General features: G+C 28.1%; 1 protein-coding gene across 2 annotated transcripts; it reads right to left on the bottom strand.

Annotated features, from left to right (window-relative positions):
* Nucleotides 1-8,497: 8,497 nt before the first annotated feature.
* On the bottom strand, nt 8,498-21,211 carry LOC107162246 (uncharacterized). 2 transcript variants are annotated; one of them, XM_015509063.2, is made up of 4 exons: nt 20,764-21,211; nt 15,361-15,513; nt 12,171-12,326; nt 8,498-8,930 (listed from the first exon to the last, which is right to left on the bottom strand). In XM_015509063.2, the coding sequence occupies exons 1-4, from the start codon at nt 21,005-21,007 to the stop codon at nt 8,848-8,850; spliced, it is 636 nt and encodes a 211-aa protein (XP_015364549.1). In that variant the 5' UTR covers nt 21,008-21,211; the 3' UTR covers nt 8,498-8,847. The 2 variants fall into 2 exon arrangements, with proteins under 2 accessions (XP_015364549.1, XP_015364550.1); XM_015509064.2 differs by having other exon boundaries at nt 12,171-12,308; nt 20,764-21,188.
* Between the last annotated feature and the right edge of the window lie 347 nt (nt 21,212-21,558).

A 21,558-nucleotide genomic window follows, 5' to 3' on the forward strand; every position in this document is an offset into this window, starting at 1 on the left:
CTAAGCTAGAAATTCATAAAAAATTTATCTTTTTAAATCTAAGATTTGAAAATTTAATACAGGATTCCTTACAAGTTTTTCAATCTTTATCACAGAAAAATGTCCACCGGAAATTCAAATTAAATTTTTATGAGCATTTGAAATTTAAATGTTTACAACATTGGATTTTCACTGGATTTCACATTTAGCGACTTTCTTATTTTGGTGTAACTCTGAAACAAATGACCGCAGATACTTGAAATTTTCACTGAATGTTTATATAGGCATTACTCTTGCCGCCTTTTCATGCCGTGCTAGGGCTTAGATATTGCAGGTATCACGTCAATTGTTCGTCGAAAATAGTTCGCGCGACAGTTGTTCGCGTGACAATATTATTCGCAGGAAAATTATTCGAATGAGACAATTGTTCGTAAAAACAAAATAATAAGTCTTGATTGTCATGTAATATATTTTGTAATCCATACGGCATTTAATAAATAATAATATACTATTTGGTTTAGTGTGAAATGTGTGAAGTTTTAAAATCATATCGATAACGTATCTCGTTGTCGAACATTATAATATAATGGGCACAAAAATCCCAATGTGTTCTGGAATAGTAGGTACCTAATAATAACAATACTAATACTAACACATACTTGTCACAAAAATTATACAACAGTAATTTTTGACCATCCAATTTTATTTTACCCCAATAAATATTTAATTACTGTCAGTGGCGTATTTAAGGTTTTTCCGCCTCTAGGCACTTTCCAATTCGCCGCCTTCCTCCCCCTTCATCCTTCCTACAATTATTTCTAAAACGTATTTAAATATACAATTTATTACCTATATTATAATATTATATTAAAAAGATACATTGAGATATATATAGATATATGATTAATTTTGAGCGAACAAAAATTAGTTGAGTTTGATTTCATCAAATGAAAAATAATTTTTCCAATTTTGTAAAAAAAAATTGTTGAAATTTGCCGCCCTCCAATGTTGCCGCTCTAGGCCCGGGCCTATAGGGCCTGTGCCTAAATACGCCTCTGATTACTGTGGTTTTAAAATACGTAAAAAGTGATCGCGGTACAGATATATAGGTATAGGTACTCGTAAATAAAAGTTACGTGCTCTACTGCGAAAAACAAACGGAAACAAAAACCTATTGGAAATGTCCATTGTATAAAAAATATAAGTGTGGTGGTTGAAATCATGTGGAAAATGACGAAGTTGTCAAAAGTTATGAACATATTATAATCATGTACCAGATAATGCTCGAGTGGAAATCGGCAAACATCAAATTCCACTCGTAGGTAGTAGGTACACTATAATACAGCTTAAATCTTTGAAAGATTCTGACTATGATATCACAAAAATTTGAAAATATATGTTTATACCTATATCCGTGTATAGGTATAAATAAATATATTATACAATGTGTCAAAAAAAAAAAAAAAAAAACAGTTAAAATGGTAGGCACTGAAATAAAAGGAAATTGTATTTAAATCAATATTAAGGTGAAACACATTTTATGTAAACATCTACAAACTCGATGTAAATGCATTAACTTCGATGCCTTAAGAGAACGCCACACCCGCATTTTTATTGTCTCAGTCTCAAACAAGTGCCAACGTTGTAACATAGCAAATGTACTCTCAGTAATTCACATTTAGGTTTGTTGGTTTAAAAGTATTATGGCAAATCAACCTATTATGACCTTTTTATGATGGAAACATTATCGCAGGTATTCGTTTGTCTGATTTTTACGATGATTCAAGTTTTAGCGAGTTATGAACATTCGTTGCTATTATTGAAGCTATTAATTTATATTTTATATAGGTGCTTACTCTTATAAGACCCACTTAAAATTGAATCATCGTAAAAACCACATAGTTTTCTTAGATTCTAACCATTAGGAATTAACTTTCCCTAGGTCAAATTCACTCTAATTTGTAAACTAATGAACCTAAATGTGAACTACTGAACATACATATATTCCATATTATGTTATAAGCAGAGCACATGACTCATAGCTCTAAAAAAGATTGTTATAAGCGCTTAAGTATGCACTAAAAAATATTAAAATATGCACAAAAAAAAACGTTTGTATCCAAAAATTATTACTTATTATATTATTTTAGCTTCTATTATTAAAAAAAAAATTGAATAATATTACATCGGAATTATTGTACTTTATTGTATCATAAACAACTTGTGGTACTCATTTATTCTGCGATTGTTCTGTTGAAAAAAGAATTATAAATTTATAGGCTACTAAAAAAAATTTTAAAAAGTAAATGATAAAAAGTCGAGTAAGTCGTGGATGTCGCTCTGCTGTACAGTAGGTTACAAGTGGGTTACTGTAATGGATACAATTAAATTTGAATCCAATGATATTATATCATTGTATACGAAAAACGATTCTGAGCGAAGACTGTTTATTTGTTTATCGTCTAGGATATATTATAGATTATTAAAAATTTTCAAATCTTAGGTTTAAAAAGAAATTTTTTTAATAATTTCTAGTTTAAAATAATTTGCGAATTTTCGTGATTTTTACATAATATGTTGTCAAAATTCAAAATTTGAATGCTAATAAAAAAAAAATTGTGACTATGTATTTCTTTTATTTTTCAACTACTATTGTAAAAATATGTTAGGAGCCTTGTATTAAATTTTCAAATTTTAGAGTTAAAAATAAAAACTTTTATGAATTTCTATCATCTTAGATTTGAACATTGCCGTAATTTTTACGTATTTAGTTAAAATTTGAACTTTAAATGCTTATAAAAAAAAATCGTGCCTATGTATTTTTAATATTTTTTAACTTCTATTGTTACAATGTGTTAGAAAGCCTTGTATTAAATTTTCAAGCTTTTCTACCGAACAAATACATTTTTATTGATATTTATAGAAAAAAAAATAAAAAAGTTGAAAAATTAAAATGTCAGTAAACAGCTCAAAACAAATCTAAATATTTTGAAAATGTTATCAAATATATAAAATGCCTATATAAACATTCGGTCAAAATTTCAAGTATCTGCGGTAATTTGTTTTAGAGTTACACCAAAATAAGGAAATCGCTAAAAGTGAAAATCCAATGTTGTAAAAATTTAAATTTCAAATGCTCATAAAAATTTAATTTGAATTTCCAGTGGAATTTTTATTTGTGATAAAGATTGAAAAACTTGTAAGGAATCTTGTATTAAATTTTTATATCTTAGATTTAAGAAGAAAATTTTTTATGAATTTCTAGCTTAAAATAATTTGTGAATTTTCGTGATTTTTACGTATTTTGTCAAAATTCAAACTTTGAATGCTTATAAAAAAAAATTGTGACTATGAATTTATTTTATTTTTCAACAGCTATTGTAACAATATGTTAAGAGCCTTGTATTAAATTTTCAAGCTTTTCTGCCTAACAAATACATTTTTATCGATATTAGTTTAAAAAAAACTAATAATGATCGAAAATTTGAAATGCCTATGAATAGTTCAACTTAAGTCGAAATTTTTTGAAAATTGCATGGTGGATAGAATATACTTATATAAACATTAGGTAAAAATTTCATGTATCTATGGTCATTTGTTTTAAAGTTACATCAAAAATCAAAATCGATTTTGTCGAAAAATGAGTGTGCGTAAAATTTCCCGTTTTTCCCTTAATTTTTAGTTTGTTTTTCTCAATTATTTAGAAAAGTATTAAAAAATTTTTACTTTTCACCCCCCAAAGTACCAACTAGATTCACTTTCTGATCGAACGAGGTACTGAAGTCAAAAATCGAAGCATTTTTACTGCCCTAAAACGTGATGACAGACACAAAATAAAAAAAAAAAAAAAAACACACATCACGGTAAAATCAATACATTCATCGCTCCGCTCAGAATCTAAAAGTGTTAAAATAACTACAAACATTAACATCAATAACAATCATTCAAATAATCATTGTTCACCTGACATATTCGTAAAACAATTATGTGATATATTTTCTTAGGGGTTAATATTGCAGAAGTGATTTAATACATGTTGATATGTTCTTTGCACTTATTCGTCCACCTAAATAAAAAGTCTGTTAGTCAGCAGTATTATTTTAGGTATCTTAAATGTATTTGCCAGTTTTTGTTAGCCAAATATACTAGCCATCGGATTCATTTTTTTTTCTGCTTGAGGTGAATTATTGGAAAACAAATAAACAGCTCCTGAAAATAATTAATTATAATTATTAAATGAAACATTCTAAATATGTTTATATTATTATGACAATGTTCAATTAAGGACCACAAAGAAAAGACACTTAAATGTAAAATGGATATCATGAAATAAAAATGTATAGTTTAATGGAAAATAAAGTGACTAAAATCAAGTGCGTCATTCTAACTTTTTTATTGTTGGTGCCAAAATTTTCGCAGGCCATTCAAATCATTACCAGACCACATGACATTTTTTGTTGCGGTTTAAACGATGACAAAAACTTTATTTTATATGCCACCTATATTAGTATGAAAACATCACAATATCATTACTATTTTTGAAAAACTATGTGCAGATACTTTTAATGAGTTTATATTATATTGTGGATGCCAGTTGTATTTGGTAAGTAAATTTATGGGTATAAAGCACCTACTTAATCGAACACCATATACATTTTTTCTCCCTGCAGCACACTCAAAATAAATAATATAGCTAAACCGAAAATTTGTTTTATGGGTAACTTTGTTCAAAATGGTACTACAAAAAAAAATAAAAAATAAAAAATATAAAATATTATATTAATATATAACACTTATATTGGCGCTTATATTTATTGTTGGTAGGCCAAAGAAGGCGTTTATAAAAAATGTTGGTGCAAATGTACACCCTGCACCCCCCCCCCCCCCCAATTGCATTGCAATAATTATAAATTTTATTAAAAATAAAAATAAATATTTTGTAATTATATTAAAAGTTATAATAACATGTAATCATTAATTATTAATGTTAGACAAAATTTAATTTTCTGTTTGATATTGCAAATGTTTGCATTATAATTTCCCCCTCTATTTTATTGGTAAGATCTCTCTCAATGCTAAGCGTAGATAGCTTGGTAAATCTTTCTATCTTTCTTGGCCCATATTGGTGCGTAACCAGTTTTTCAATCTACGCATAGCTGAGAAGGAACGTTCACACGTTGACGAAGAAATTGGAATTGTTATTCCCAATAGCTTACAGACATTTGGAAACGAACTTTTATAACAATGATTTTTCATGCCTTCATATATAAAGCTGACTGGTAGACTATTCATTAAAACCATCATTTCTGCTGATAAACTAACTGTTGATATTTTCAAAATATCCTGATATACATAAACAGATTTATATAATAATATTTCAAAAGATATGACTATGTAATAAATATTTTAAATAGTTTATGCGGTGCTAATTTTAAACCTGGGAGTGCTAAGCACCCCCAAGCTTCCCGCTATGTGCACCTATGCCCCCCCCCCCAAAAAAAAATGACGCACCTGACTAAAATTCATACGAAAAACGCTGAAATTCGACCTCACTTTTTTTAGCTCCACATACAAACGGATTTCAAACAATTTGTTTGGTAGAAAATCTATATACTCTTCATTTCAATATAAAACAATCAGTAAAACACTTCAGGGGAGCCACTAAATTTGAGGAGTGCACTCGTGTACCTGGCACTTAAATTTTTTTCTAGTGGAATAAAATGTGAATTCGATAATATATCATGAAAAACGATTCTGAGCGGAGACGATGATTTGTCATCTTATACCATTACGTGTTGATATATTTTTTGATTTTACTATTAAATGATTAATTTTACTAATATATAGTATTAAGGTAAGTTTATTACATTTTTAACAAAAATATAGTACATACCATATTTATTATTAATGTTAAATATATTTTATTTTATTGTATTATTGTTATTAACTTTCAACCACCCTACAGGAAATCAATTATGTGAATACATTCATAGTATATTTTTTTAGATTCTGAGCGGAGCGATGAATGTATTGATTTTACCATGGTGTGTTTTTTTTTTTTGTGTCTGTCATCACGTTTTGGGGCAGTAAAAATACTTCGATTTTTGACTTCAGTACCTCGTTCGATCAGAAAGTGACAGAAACATGAATCTAGTTGGTACTTTGGGGGGTCAAATGTGAAAAATTCTTAAATTTTTCTAAATAATCGGGATAAACAAACTAAAAATTAAGGGGAAAACGGGAAATTTTACGCACACTCATTTTTCGACAAAATCGATTTTGGTTTTTGATGTAATTTTAAAACAAATGACCATAGATACATGAAATTTTCACCGAATGTTTATTTAAGTATATTCTATCCACCATGCAATTTTCAAAAATTTTCGATTTAAGTTGAACTATTCATTCATTCATTTGAAATTTTCGATCATTATTAGTTTTTTTTAAATTTATATTGATAAAAATTTATTTGTTGGGCAGAAAAGCTTGAAAATTTAATTCAAGGCTCTTAACATATTGTTACAATAGCAGTTAAAAAATAAAAGAAATTCATAGTCACAATTTTTTTTTATAAGCATTCAAAGTTTGAATTTTGACAAAATACGTAAAAATCACAAAAATTCACAAAATATTTTAAGCTAGAAATTCATAAAATTGTTCTTTTTAAATCTAAGATTTGAAAATTTAATACAAGATTCCTTAAAAGCTTTTCAATCTTGACTTAATACGTAAAAATTACAGCAATGTTCAAATTATCTTAGATAGAAATTCATAAAAGTTTTTCTTTTTTATTCTAAGATTTGAAAATTTAATACAAGGCTCCAAACACATTTGTACAATAGCAGTTGCAAAATAAAAGGACCACATAGTCACAATTTTTTTTTAAGCATTCAAAGTTTGAATTTTGACAAAATATTATGTAAAAATCACGAAAATTCACAAATTATTTTAAGCTAGAAATTCATAAAAAATTTTCCTTTTATATCTAAGATTTGAAAATTTAATAAAAGGCTCATAATATATTTTTACAATAGAAATTGAAAAATAAAAGAAAAGCGTAGTCACAATTTTTTTTACAAGCATTCAAAGTTTGAATTTTGACAACATATGTAAAAATCACGAAAATCAAGAAAATTCGCAAATTATTTCAAACTAGAAATTAATAAAAAATTTTCTTTTTAAATCTAAGATTTGAAAATTTTTAATAATCTATAATATATCCTAGAGTCTAGGACCTAGACGATAAACAAATAAACAGTCTTCGCTCAGAATCGTTTTTCGTATACAATGATATAATATCATTGGATTCAAATTTAATTACATCCATTACAGTAACCCACTTGTAACCTACTGTACAGCAGAGCGACATCCACGACTTACCTGTCTTTTTTTATTTATTTTGTTTAATTATCCCGCGGCAACTAAGGCCATTGGGAAGGGGGTAGTACTGTAGGTTCTTATGGAACTGTAGGTTGGTAAACCCGTAGGTTTCTGCCATGCCCCGGAGTGGGGGATGGCGACACTTGTTTTCCGGACACCGTGACTTGCCCGGAGAAAAATGCCGCCCGATGGTCGAGGATCGAACCCGGTCCGGCTGAGCCACAGCCGACGCGATAGACCACACTCGGCCACCTCGTCCCCCTATAGTATATTATTAGTACCTATAAATATGTAATGTGCAATAACATATGCACAAATAGTGTTTGAAATCTGGGGGAGCTGAAGCTGTAGCTCAGATTAGGATACTGGAATAATTTTTTTTTTTTTTTTTGAGGGGGGCTATAGCAATTCTTAGGGGGTAAAGCCCGCCTAGTCCCCCTATTTGCACCTATGTGCAATAGATATAAAAAGTTTAAATTAATTTTAATATTTTGAAAATGTCATTGTTTAAAGTAAAAGTTTCGTGTCCCACAAACAATGTTATTTAATTTTTATTATTTTACTATAGTAACGACAGAATAACTGATATCGACCTTTAAAAAAATATTTTGAAAAAATTATCGTGTATAGAAAATATTTAATGTGAATTTAAGTTTTACCAAAAAAAGACAACGATTTTGTCAAAAACTGGATTCGCGTAAAATTCCCATTGTTTATTTACAGTTTTGTTTTACAATTATTTTCTAATTACAGGAGATGTTTACTTTTATCATTTTCTAAGTGGAAACTAGATCCAATTTTCCACTGGAAACCATCCTGAAACCAAAAAATCTAAACATTTTTACAGCTAAAAAAGGCTATTACAACAGTTACACAAACTCACATCATAGTAGAATCGATCCTACATTCATTGCTCCGCTCGGAATCTAAAATATCAAGGTATTTCCTTTATCACAATTAATAATTATCTAAATATAAATTTATATAATTGCCTACCTATATCAATATATGTTATACATATTGTACCTATATACATTGCAATTTAAATCGAATTTTTAAAATAGAATAAACATTATAAGTTTTAATTATAATTCGATTTCGAATTCGGTAAAATATTTTAATAATAAATGTATTCAAATTAGTACAATATATTTATATATTATATTAAATTCAAATGCAACGCATATAATATAGTTTTACTTAAGTAATACCAATCTTAAATAATGTGTAATAAAAAATTGATATAATATTATTAGTATATTATAGTAAACATTATATTATTATAAATTGAAACACATAAATTTAACTAAAATTAGGCGAACAATATGTCAATATGTAAATTAGTAATACAACAGGACCTAAAAATATTATTATAATTTGTGCATTCATTTAGTGAAGTGTAATATAAAATATAGTTAAATAGATAATAAATACTGTGCAAGTATAGAAAAAAAAAAACAATTTGTTTTTTTTTTAAGTCTTCTAAGACTATGCACGATGATCATTCCAAACCAATGAAGTGAAAACTGCGATGAACAAAGTCAGGTAATTGAAATTTAATAAATCAGCATCTAAAAACATAAATTTCATTAACAACATTAGCATTTTGTTATTAAAATAAACATCTTAATAAACAACATCGTAAAAAACATAAATAATAAATTTTAAGGTGATAGTGAATGTTAAAACTTAATGCATTAAATCTATGAAGACGATTTATCGGTTTATAAATAATAAGTTGTAATTATTAAGTTGTTTATTTAAGTTTTCAGGTAATAACTAAAAAATAATATTTTATGCGCAAACCGTTGACCAATGTATAATATAATAATATAATTTAATAAGATTGAATAATATTATATATTTATTAAAATTTATTTTATTTTTTTGTATTATTATAGAGAAATATATTTGGAATTTTTTACATAATATGTATTTGATGTATTAAAATTCAAAAGTTCAAATAACTATATATGATCTCAATAATTTTTTTACTCTGATAATGCTTAGTCAAAATTCTTAGAAATTTATTAAAAAATCTCTCACAAGTTTTTCTTATAATAATTTAAAAATTTTCAAATAAATATTATGCACAACATAATCATTTCAATTTCAATTTAACATTCAAACGAATAATAATGATTTATTACGATTTTTCTTCTAAGGCGAAAATATCATTCGTAGAGACTATTATTTTGTCAATCCGTATATTATTATTAAGTATTTGTAATTATATTTTAAAAATTTTAGTATGACTAATAGAAAATAGAAAATATATTCTTTAGAAAAGGACGATTTTCTTGTCATTTATTTCGAATTTTCCATAATTACCTATACGGTATAGCTTGACAACTAGTATTACATAGCAGATGGATTTTATCCATTAGTTTAAATCACAAATTTAAATGAAAAACGAAGTAACTTGAATTAGTTTTATTTAAAAAGTTTTCGTCAGTTTTGACAAATGTATATAGGTGAATAAATAATTTCAATTCCCCCTTTTCGTATATTTTTCTTGATAAAATCAAAGTCTCGAATAAAAATAAAAGTCCATTATTTAAAAATTGATGGACTATCAATATGTCTGACATTACATGAACACTAAAGGTCAAAATATGTCCGACCAACTTCCCTGGTTGTGCTATTAATAATTTGTCGGTCAATCGCTTTAAACTCGATCGAGTCACGCAAACTTCATAATAACAATAGAAAACAAACAGTCAATTAAAATAATTTGAACCGACTTATTGGTTTCTGTGTTGATACACTTTTACTACTCGCCTGACGTCTAACGACCGATTAAAATAAACCAAAACGTACGTTCGAGCAATATCAATTTATAACCGACACCCATTAAATAAAATTACGAACGAAAAGTACATTATATATATATATATATATTAAATTTATATTATGTACTATATATATTATGTAGACGTATAAACTTCATTCTGACAAAATATATAACAATTTAATTAACTCAACATATTAAGTTTATATACTTTTAAGCATATAACACGCGACTATCTTTGAAAATACTACTAGCCATATTTCTATAATTTAATTCATGCAGTATCGTATTTATTCTTATGCAATCAGAACACGAGATTTTTTAGTCTTGGTTCATTTTTAAATATATTATTATTAGTTATTGCATACATTACTAATGCGATCGTAACATTTAATTATATGTAGGTACGTTAGCAATGACTATAATTACAGCGTAAAAAGACTTAAATTTAAAAAAAAAATTATGTTTTTTATGAAATGGAAACTTTTGCTTTTAAAACGATAACCATAATTTTTCATACGTTTTATTCGAATTATCTTATTATAATTTTAGTGCCGATAAATGATCTTATAATTATTAAAACACGATCGATTTACAAAACAAAAAAGTTTAAATTTCAATCATTGTTTAAAAAATTATTAAATATATATTTTGATGAATCCCATATTGCATTGTTTAACATTTAAAAATTTCTGTAAATCAAACAATTATTTGTAAAATTGTTTACAATGTGTACTTCATCGATATAATATGTATAGTTGATGCAGAAGGTTGATAGTTTTTTGCGTGTTTTTCAAATTATACTAATAGGATTTTACGAATATTTTTTACCTCCGATCAATAGAATATAAGATATTTGCACGTATTTAATATACCTACAATGTAAACTTTAAGCTCCTATAAGTGAATACTAATATTAATACTTAAATCGTACAATCAATAAATTATTGCGTACTCTAAAAATTTTTAATTAAAACTACCCAAAAATTTCAATAATTCTAAAATACCTATTTCCAGAACAAAAATACTATTACGATACTGTTGACACTTATAAAACGTTAAATAAAATTTTCTAATACTTTACTGTACTATTAAATGTAGTAAATTTATTTACGTTTTAGTATTTCAATTTTATTGAGGTATTTAACTTGGATAATTTTTACTAAATTCTACAGTAGATGTATAGAAAATAAATGTTTCGATTTTAATGATGGTAAGTTACTTGTAGTAAAGGAACTAACAATATTCTAAATTATTGTTATGTTTTATAAGAATTATCACCATGGCCATTAAGAAATAATAATAATAATAATAATTTTTAGTTAGCAAAGACAATATACATTCACACTAATATATGAGAAGAAATATGTAAGACACGTGTTTGCAACTCCCCTTTAAGCATATGCTTGTTATGGGGGGTATAAAAGTTAATATTTCCCCAATGTAAAATATAACAATGCGCCTATATTGTATCCAAATATTAAACTAACGAAAATTTGAGATTAAATAAAGAATCAAAAAATAACGCTTATACAGTTTACCCCAACAGTCTAATTATAAAATTTAAAAATAATTACACATCGAGTTGTCACGCATTTTGTAAAGTTTTAGGCAAAAAATTAAATTTTTTTTAAACCTAAATTTTTTTTAAATAATATAGGTAACTACTATCATATTACAACATACTAAAATGTATCTAAATTATAGTTTAGAATTCAAATTATACATGTATAGTCTTATTATTTACTCAATAGGCATTATAGATGTGAAAATTCATACTTTATAAAATTAAAATAAAGGTTTTTGAAACATTTTACATCGACCCCGAAAACGTACCTAACCTAACCTCTATGACAGTACAATAAGCTGTATTTGTGCTTAGATTGTTTATTATAAAAAAAAAGTTTATTTTATCCGTTTTTATGTTAATTTATTTTTGTTTCTTTATTTTTTTTAAACACTAGTTTGCTGTTATAAAATGTTAGTTATTAATATTATAATAAACCCAATATTCAATTACAGTTGCAAGAATCCTTTTCCTCAGTATATCCATCTTTACACGCACATATCTTCAATCTTGGATTCGTTAATGTGGCGTTATTTTTGCAAATAGCATTCGGCAAACATTCCACATCTGTTTCACACGATGTTCTTAATGCTGGAACAAAAAGCGGTCCTGGCAAAAAGTTAATACATACTAATACTTACATATAAATATATAATACATTAATATATATATACGTGAGTTAAATGAAAAAATAATTAATCAGAGTATAAATTATATCAATCGTGAAAATAATGTAACATAAATTATTTTGGTTTAATAATTATGGATTGAAATTATAACAAGTGGACGTCGCTCTGCTGTACAGTAGGTTACAAGTGGGTTACTGTAATGGATGGAATTAAATTTGAATCCAATGATATTATATCATTGTATACGAAAAACGATTCTGAGCGGAAACGGTTTATCTGTCTAGGATATATTATAGATTATTAAAAAATTTCAAATCTTAGATTTAAAAAGAAAAATTTTTATGTTGTCAAAATTCAAACTTTGAATGCTTATAAAAAAAAAATGTGGCTATTTATTTCTTTTATTTTTTCAATCGCTATTGTAAAAATATGTTAGGAGCCTAGTATTTAAATTTCAAATTTTAGATTTAAAAAGAAAAACTTTTATGAATTTCTAACTAAGATAATTTGAACATTGCTGTAATTTTTACGTATTTAGTCAAAATTTGAACTTTAAATGCTTATAAAAAAAAAATCGTGTCTATGTGTTTTTAATATTTTTCAACTTCTATTGTAACAATGTGTTAGAAGCCTTGTATTAAATTTTCAAGCTTTTCTACCCAACAAAAAAATTTTTATCGATATTTATAGAAAAAAAACTAAAAAAGTTGAAAAATTAAAATGTCAGTAAACAGCTTAAAACAAATTTAAATATTTCGAAAATTATATCAAATATATAAAACGCCTACAAAAACATTCAGTGAAAATTTCAAGTATCTGCGATCATTTGTTTTAGAGTTACAGCAAAATAAGAAAATCGCTAAATGTGAAATTCAGTGAAAATTAAATGTTGTAAAAATTTAAATTTCAAATGCTCATAAAAATTTAATATGAATTTCCGGTGTTATTTTGTCAAAATTCCAACTTTGAATGCTTATAAATTGTTTAACTGCTATTGTAACAATATGGTAAGAATCGTGTATTAAATTTTCATGCTTTTCTACCCAATAAATAAATTGTTATTGTTATTAATTTAAAAAAAAACTAATAATGATCGAAAATTGCATATGCCTATGAATAGTTCAATTTAAGTCGAAATTTTTTGAAAATAGCTTGGTGGATAGAATATAATTATATAAACATTCGGTGAAAATTTCATGTATCTATGGTCATTTATTTTAAAGTTACATCAAATACCAAAATCGATTTTGTCGAAAATTTTGTGAAAAAAAATTTTGTGTGCGTAAAATTTTCCGTTTTCCCCTTAATTTTTAGTTTGTTCATCCCGATTATTTAGAAAAATATTAAGAATTTTTCACTTTTGAGTTTTTGACCCCCCCCCCCCCAAGTACCAACTAGATTCACTTTCTGATCGTACGAGGTACTGCAGTAAAAAATTGAAGCACTTTTACTGCCCCAAAACGTAATGACAGACACAAAAAATAAATAAATAAATAAAAACACATATCATGGTAAAATCGCTCCACTCAGAATCTAAAATTATGTAAAACTTATTAATAACACCAACAATATCAAGTAAGATATTAGGCACTTTACTTAAAGATTGAATATTTAAAAATAAAATCGATGTCGCTAAACATTGGTTATTATAACATATATACATAATACACGTTTTGTAACACTTCAACAAAAATATAATTATTGGGAATATTTCAATAAAAACTTAGACACTTATTAAATTCCAAATTATATTAAATATCTATGCTTATTCGGTTAAAATAAAGCTAAAATTCGGATAAAATTGATTTACCACCAAATAGTAAACAATCACTAATTTAGTCAATTATATTTGTTATATGAAACTGGCGCATTTTACGACCAACTCATTTATTATGCGTATAATTATGGAAAAACAATGTGTGGCCTATTCTTCAAAGGGTAGTGTAAAAATAAATATTCTGAATCTAAATCGTATACATTATCATTTAAAATTGTAAATATATAAAAAGTTAAGCAACACAAAAAAATATTGTTAATTCTCTTAATAAGAACCCTAATGGCAATCATTACTCCGAGTCTTTGAAATACCTATTCGGTTTATTGTTTAAATAACATCGGTAGCTGGAAAACTATATATTTTTTAATGATTAATTATATATATTAATTAATAATAAGTTGTCTTATATTGTGAATTTCTGAGATTCACTCAGGAGTCAGGAGCAACTATACATAGAATAATATCATACTAAATTGTTTTTTACGCATAACTGTATCAATATTGCCTATCCACTGCGCCGGGGTCGTATTATGATATAAACTAGTATAGAAGTAGTTTTATTATAAATATTAAATACTGTTTTTAGATTCTGAATTTGTGACAAATGTATTAGTCTAACAATGATGTGTATTTTTTTGGTCATGGCATTATTGAGCAGTAAAATCGCTTCAATTTTCAACTCTGATGGAGACTAAGTTGGCACTTTGAGAAGTTAAAAGTAAACAATCGACCACATTTTTAAAAATAATCGAGAAAATGTTGTTTTTTGTTTATATTTCAAACGTCAAGGAAACATTGAATGAGTGGTTTTGTTTTTGGAATTTAGTTCAACCTACCGTATTACTATTAATACACGATAAAATATCCTTAAAAATATATGCTGACAGACCTCCTCCGCCTAAAATCGTTATACAATGATGTATTGTTGAATTTAAATTTAACATATCAACTAAAATTGCCTACTCAATGACTTAACTTAGCCTACTACACAACACAAAAACTCCATGGTTATTTTAAAATATATACGTGTGCGTGTATACTGTTTAAATGAAAATTTTGAAATACGAAATATTGATACGTATACAATAAAACATTTGACGTTAAATTATAGATTATGATACAATTTCGTCAAACTGAAAATCAAGTTTTAATAGCATAACTGATTTCGATTCGATTAATTTAGGATCTTATACCATCGTTTGACTTGATAAATTATTTATTACTCATGCAGTTATACCTCTTGGCTTTTTTAAGCAGTCGCCATTCAATGGCTGTTTCCCATCTGCGCACAGACATTTTCTTTTCTTGTCACTCGGATCTAACGCACAAGATGTAAATGGCGTATCCAAACAATCAGAGTCCGTAGTACAATCCTGAACTGCATTATTAACTGAAAAAAAATATAAGGTATTAAATTTATTTCTAACTAGCATTTCATCGTTTTATTTTATATATACCAAATTTTTATTCACGAAAAAAATAATAGTTACTGTTAACCTTTTACAAAAACAAGATGTTTGAACAAAAACGTGTCGCAAATTTAATACAAGGCGAAGCAGCATAAAAGTCTAATTATAACGGTGATTAGTTTTTTCATAAATCACGCACTTTAATTTTTTTTTTTTTGAAAAATCCATTAGACACGCCCTCAATTTTATAATAAACAGTTCACAGTTGGCATTATATTTACACTCCATTGAATTGTGGATTTTAACATAATAACACATTACAATGACGTTATATAAATATTTTGGCACCAAGTTAAACAGTTTTCAATTCTGGAATAAATTGCTAACTACAGTAAATTACGTTGTCTGTATACGCTGTTTAAACTATAGTACCTAACTTAATAAGACGTATATAACAATTAAATATAAACAATTTTAACGTGTTTATTTTATAAATGAACCCATTAAAATAATGTAATATACTTATGCCCCTAATATATTTATAATTAGAATTAAATCATAATTAATTCCAATTCATGACACGGTAATATTTTTTTTTTTTTGGAATCCGACGTTTTTTTTCAAGATATTTAACCTGATAGGTATCGATATACCAGATATTTTTCAATCAATGATCAAAATGACGAACAATTATTTATGGAACACTATAAATACGGTTTTTTATAATTACGTTAATTTTACTTACCTATTTTGGCTATTTTGATTTATTTCTACAACTTCAGTTAGTTTAAAACCGTTCATCATTCAAGATTTTTGAATTTATCGTGGTACTGGAGGTCCCATAATAGTTTCACACTTTTACGAAATTCATAATACTTCCTATAGAGTTACCCTAATAGGTTATACATATTATTGAATAATAATATATTTGTATTTTTAAGAATGTTCAACAATTAATTCACTAATCTTGACGCTATCATAACTTTTTCTGCACTTTTTCCAATCGTCTTTTTTTCGTAACCAACAGTGTAACTACTATTAATTACATTGTATAGTACTAAATATTAAATGCTAAATAATCACACTTACTACCTACATAATTTACAATTTATTTGTTATAAAAATGTCGCACTTTAATGATAATCATACGAACTATAAAGTTGGCAAAAAAATTAATATACATCAAACGATGGATATAATATCTATGAAATGGCATCGACAAAAAAATTTAAATATTAAGCTAAATCTACGCATACCAAATATAATGTAAATATTATATAATACTGTATCACTTAATCTGTAATCATGTAACATACAATCTAAATAACTAAAGTATCCATTAATAATACTGAATCTCCAATCGTATAGACTAACGATCTAGCTGTTGAAGCCTTATTCTTAATAATAATAAAAATATCTATGAAAATTAAATCACTCAATTAATAGGTAGTGTGTGGATAATTGTATTTAACCGTTAGCCACACGTAATTGGGCATAAAATAATGTAAATTATTGGGAGTTAAAATCCGAAATATCGCCACTGACCAAAATCTGTGGTTAAACTTAAAACACGCCGAGTAATCTTAACATAAGCCAAGCGTCAAACATAGCACATGCATATTATACATATTTAATTTTATTATATATGGTCAGGCGAAACGCCTATTCCGCTTATATAACGTGACCCGTGTAAGGCAGGTGTACTTGTTTTCGCGGAGGGCGCTTTGTCGTGTCGACGTGTTATATATTATATAGCTTTAACTATTGTACATGTCTACAGAAATACGTTTAAACACATGGCCTGATTTCTGTTTTAATTTCAAACGTCGAAACTCAACACACACACACACACACACACATACACACACATATATATATATATTATATTTATAGCTATATAATAGTATTTAACTACTATATAATGTAATTTATTGAAAATTTTATATCTGAAGTTGAACGCATCAGTCTAAAATACTATTACACCTATTATACATACTAATATAGTTTCATTTATTAATCTAGACAAAATATGTTATTGTTGCAAGTCCACTTTTAAATGAATCTATCGGATTTATTGAAAATGGTATCGTTTAATGTATAGGCACTGCAATAATTATAAATACTCACAATTTTTTTAGCTTCTATATAATGTGGAAACATATTGTGCTCAGTCATTCCTCTACAAATTATTAAACTTCCATGACAATAATTCAAACTATTTTTATTATTTTTATTGACAATCAAGTGAAGCATCGTGCCCTTAATGTATTATAGATTGCTATAGCATTGGTTATTTGTATACATTTAAATATTTCTTATTAAGTACATATTTATATGTGCGTTTAATATTCATAACTGTATCAACTATATTGACCCACGTGGATGCAAAAATTATTAAATACAAATTAAATGATTGCAATATATATTATATATTGTCGTACAGTAGTGGTCCAATCACCATTTGGTTGATTGGGACAAGTCGTTATTTTGCCATTAATTATTATTTCATATGCCGGAAAAGCGCTTAATCCAGGGTTGTTGTTGTAGGTACCTAATCCGTATACATTATCATTCAAGTCTCGTTTATGAGTGCGACGTTATTATGTATTGTATGGCTATTCTTTAAACTATTTGACCAATTTTACGAGTGAGTAATTTGTAATTATAATCGTTTTGAATTAATTTTTTGGGGTAATAATATACATTATGGTACCTATTATATGAAGATTAACGCATTGGCTTAGATCCAACACAGCTTATATTGTCATCATTTAATAATTAATACACTTTTAGGTTATTTAAAGTGCCAATAATATTTAAACGGAGATATAAAATTATATTTCAACATCGTTGATTTTATGTATACCTAAACATACATTAGAAAACAGTTAAAAAGACTGTGCCGATAAGATAACAAAACGAAAAATAATAATACTAACATTGTTGGCACTTTCGATTTACAGTTGTTACAATAAGCTTCATCGGGAGGCATTTTACTGTTATAGTATATCGTATTATGTCCATTAAATAAACAACCAGTAATAAATTCACGTGAAACGCAAACAACGATATCAGTGAACATCGTAGGAATACTGCGAGCTCGACGAATACACTAAAAGAACGTTATTTCTGCGTATGATAATAAATAGCGAGGGAAAAATCGTCGTCCGTCACGTAAGTTATACGTAATGGTTTTTTACAGTCAAATCGGAAATCCGAGAATTGAATGAACATAGTTTTTAAACCCAAAAAACACTGTTACCCGCGATGTGCTTCACGAACACAATGAAATTCGCGTGAAACTGTAAGCCAAAAAAAAACTTAGAAGGGTAAACGGACAAACAACTCTGTAAGCGAATCGTGCGTATACAATATAATACATCATAATTTAATGTTTATAATAATTATTGCGATTGTTTGCACCAAGTTTTGTGTACATATATATTATGTTATAAATTATATGAAATACTATAGCTGTAACGCCGCATAATTTTTTTCCATTGTTACGTCATTATTTTAATATTATACAATTTTATATAGGTACCTGTACTACTTGTAAAACAAAAAACAAAAAAACGGTCTATTATATAATAAATACATATATTATGCACGTGGGCGGTAAGAACACGCGGAACCTACCTAAACAATTTTTTTAATGTAAAATTGTATGAACTTGAATTTTTTCCCCTCTACGTGTTCGTCGAAGGCGTCAAACAGTTCGTTTGCAGTCGTTGCCGCCATGGTCGTCGCCACTACCGCTATACAAAACACGGCACACTTATAATACATAAACATTATGATATATATTATATACATATATGTGTGTGTGTTGTATACCCATGCAGTTACCTTAGCTGCCGCCGCAACCTTAGCGTGCGAAAGAACCGTAAATAGAAAATGTATATATATATATATATAACTTTCTTTTTTTTACTCCCCTCACTATTTTACTTTCTAACCCCCGTCCACCACTCTTAATCCTCTCTTTCCGCGTATTTTTCCTATTCACCACCGATTTTTTAATTTCCCTTCATGTCCGAGCACGAGCATTGATAATATTATTCGCATAAACACAATATACACATTGCACTAAAGTGTATGCTGCGGATCGATAAAAAAAAATTAAAACAGTCAAAGGTATAATATAGTACTTGTATAACAGAGTTGTCAATTTATCAGTGTGCTGAAGCAAAACGATCGAAATTTTATGAACCATAATTATTTTGCGTTACTTCGACGTTTATGTAGACTATTACTTCAAATTGTAGGAGGAGGGAAATAGGATGTTGCGAAACTTATGTGGTTAAGTAAGTGCCCCCAAAAATGTTATTTCATAAAATGATTAAAAAAATGCTTATAAGTACTTATAATCATCTTCAGATTTCAAAAGTGTAATCTCTGTTGTAACTCAAAATTAAACGCAGTTGCAGTATACATATATATTTATATAATATTATGCAAAATAGGCAGTAGCCCAATTTATGTTTTATATATACATAAATATAGAACAAAAATATCTCAGCAAACGCAGTGTTTGAGAATTTATTACTTTTTCATCGATATAGCTTTTGTGGTTTTTGCGATTACTGAGTGCTATCAAACACACAAACATATTTATCTATATTTATATTTATGCCTATATATTATAATCTAGTATTTGTATATTTTATTGATTATATATAGATCCACTGAATCCTCATATACGCTATTTTTGTTCGTTAAATGCCCCAAAGTTCTTAATTTATACATTGGAAACGTGCGCAAAATATTCTTATGCAAACAAATAAATCTTTACATAAGTAATGCATATATTATAATACCTGCTGCATTGGTGCAGAAGTTGCCACAAACCATTTTGAAATTCATCTAAGTGCCTGCATGAATATTATTACCTGGTCAGAATTTTTTTTAAATATTGCGACTGAGCTGCAACGAGCATCATGCTCCAAAATTTATGCAAGTTCGTAACAACAACGTGTATACTTAAAATTTGTACTTGTAACGATCAAACGTCAATTGGTCGACACAGACACAAACCGATCGCGCTGAGAAATTATGTAGCGAACAAGAAACGAACAGTGTGACACAATAATATCATAGTATGTCTAAACCTACGCGGCGGATTGTGTAAGGTGTTGTTCAAACACTGCAAACCGTAAGTTTATCAAGCACGCACGCATTATAGTATAATAATTATTAAACCAGCATAATACCGGAATAATATCGCTCACCTGTCGCGTTTTTGTTGCTCGAGTTGCCTCCGAACGTCGTGGACCATCGCTTGTTCCGGGTGGCTGACGACGCTACCGGAACTACAACGCCGGCGACGGCGTCTGCCGCGATGGTGCCGCGTGGGCCACCACCAGCCACCCCGACGACGGCCATGCCGGCTGCCGGCTGCAGCAACAGCAGTGCGGCCACCGCACAACAACTGGAGTACGCCGCCAAAAACTCGTGCACCATCCGCTGGGCCATGATTGTCTCGAAGACGTGTCCGCGGCGCCGCGTCTCAACAACAAATGGCCCGCTGCGTCGGTCGCTGCTCGCTGTTGGTGTGTGTGTGTGTGGCGTGCAGTGGTTGGCGTGTGCGTGTACGTGTGTACTTGCGTGCGCGCACGTGTGTGAGTGTGTGTGTGTGTGTGTGTGTGTGTGTGTGTGTGTGTGTGTGTGTGTGTGTGTGTGTGTGTGTGTGTGTGTGGGTGTGTGTGTGTGTGTGTGTGTGTGTGTGGGTGTGTGTGTGTGTGTGTGTGTGTGTGTGTGTGTGTGTGTGTGTGTGTGTGTGTGTGTGTGTGTGTGTGTGTGTGTGTGTGGCGTGTGTGGGCGAACCGTCGTTAAGTACTATATAATATATTGTATATTATTATACGAATATTAAATTTTTTTTAAAAACTTTTCGAATACTATTGGCTCGCGTACCCCTCACGTCAACTGTGGCGAGCATGTACAATATTGTACATAATAATATTATTATTATTATTATTATGTTTTTGTGTAAAGGTTTTCGTTTTCGTTTCGTTTTGTTTTTT

The sequence above is a fragment of the Diuraphis noxia genome, unplaced genomic scaffold (assembly GCF_037042655.1).
Source record: "Diuraphis noxia isolate RWA-SAM2 unplaced genomic scaffold, SU_Dnox_SAM2 contig0003, whole genome shotgun sequence".
Classification (NCBI taxonomy): domain Eukaryota; kingdom Metazoa; phylum Arthropoda; class Insecta; order Hemiptera; family Aphididae; genus Diuraphis; species Diuraphis noxia.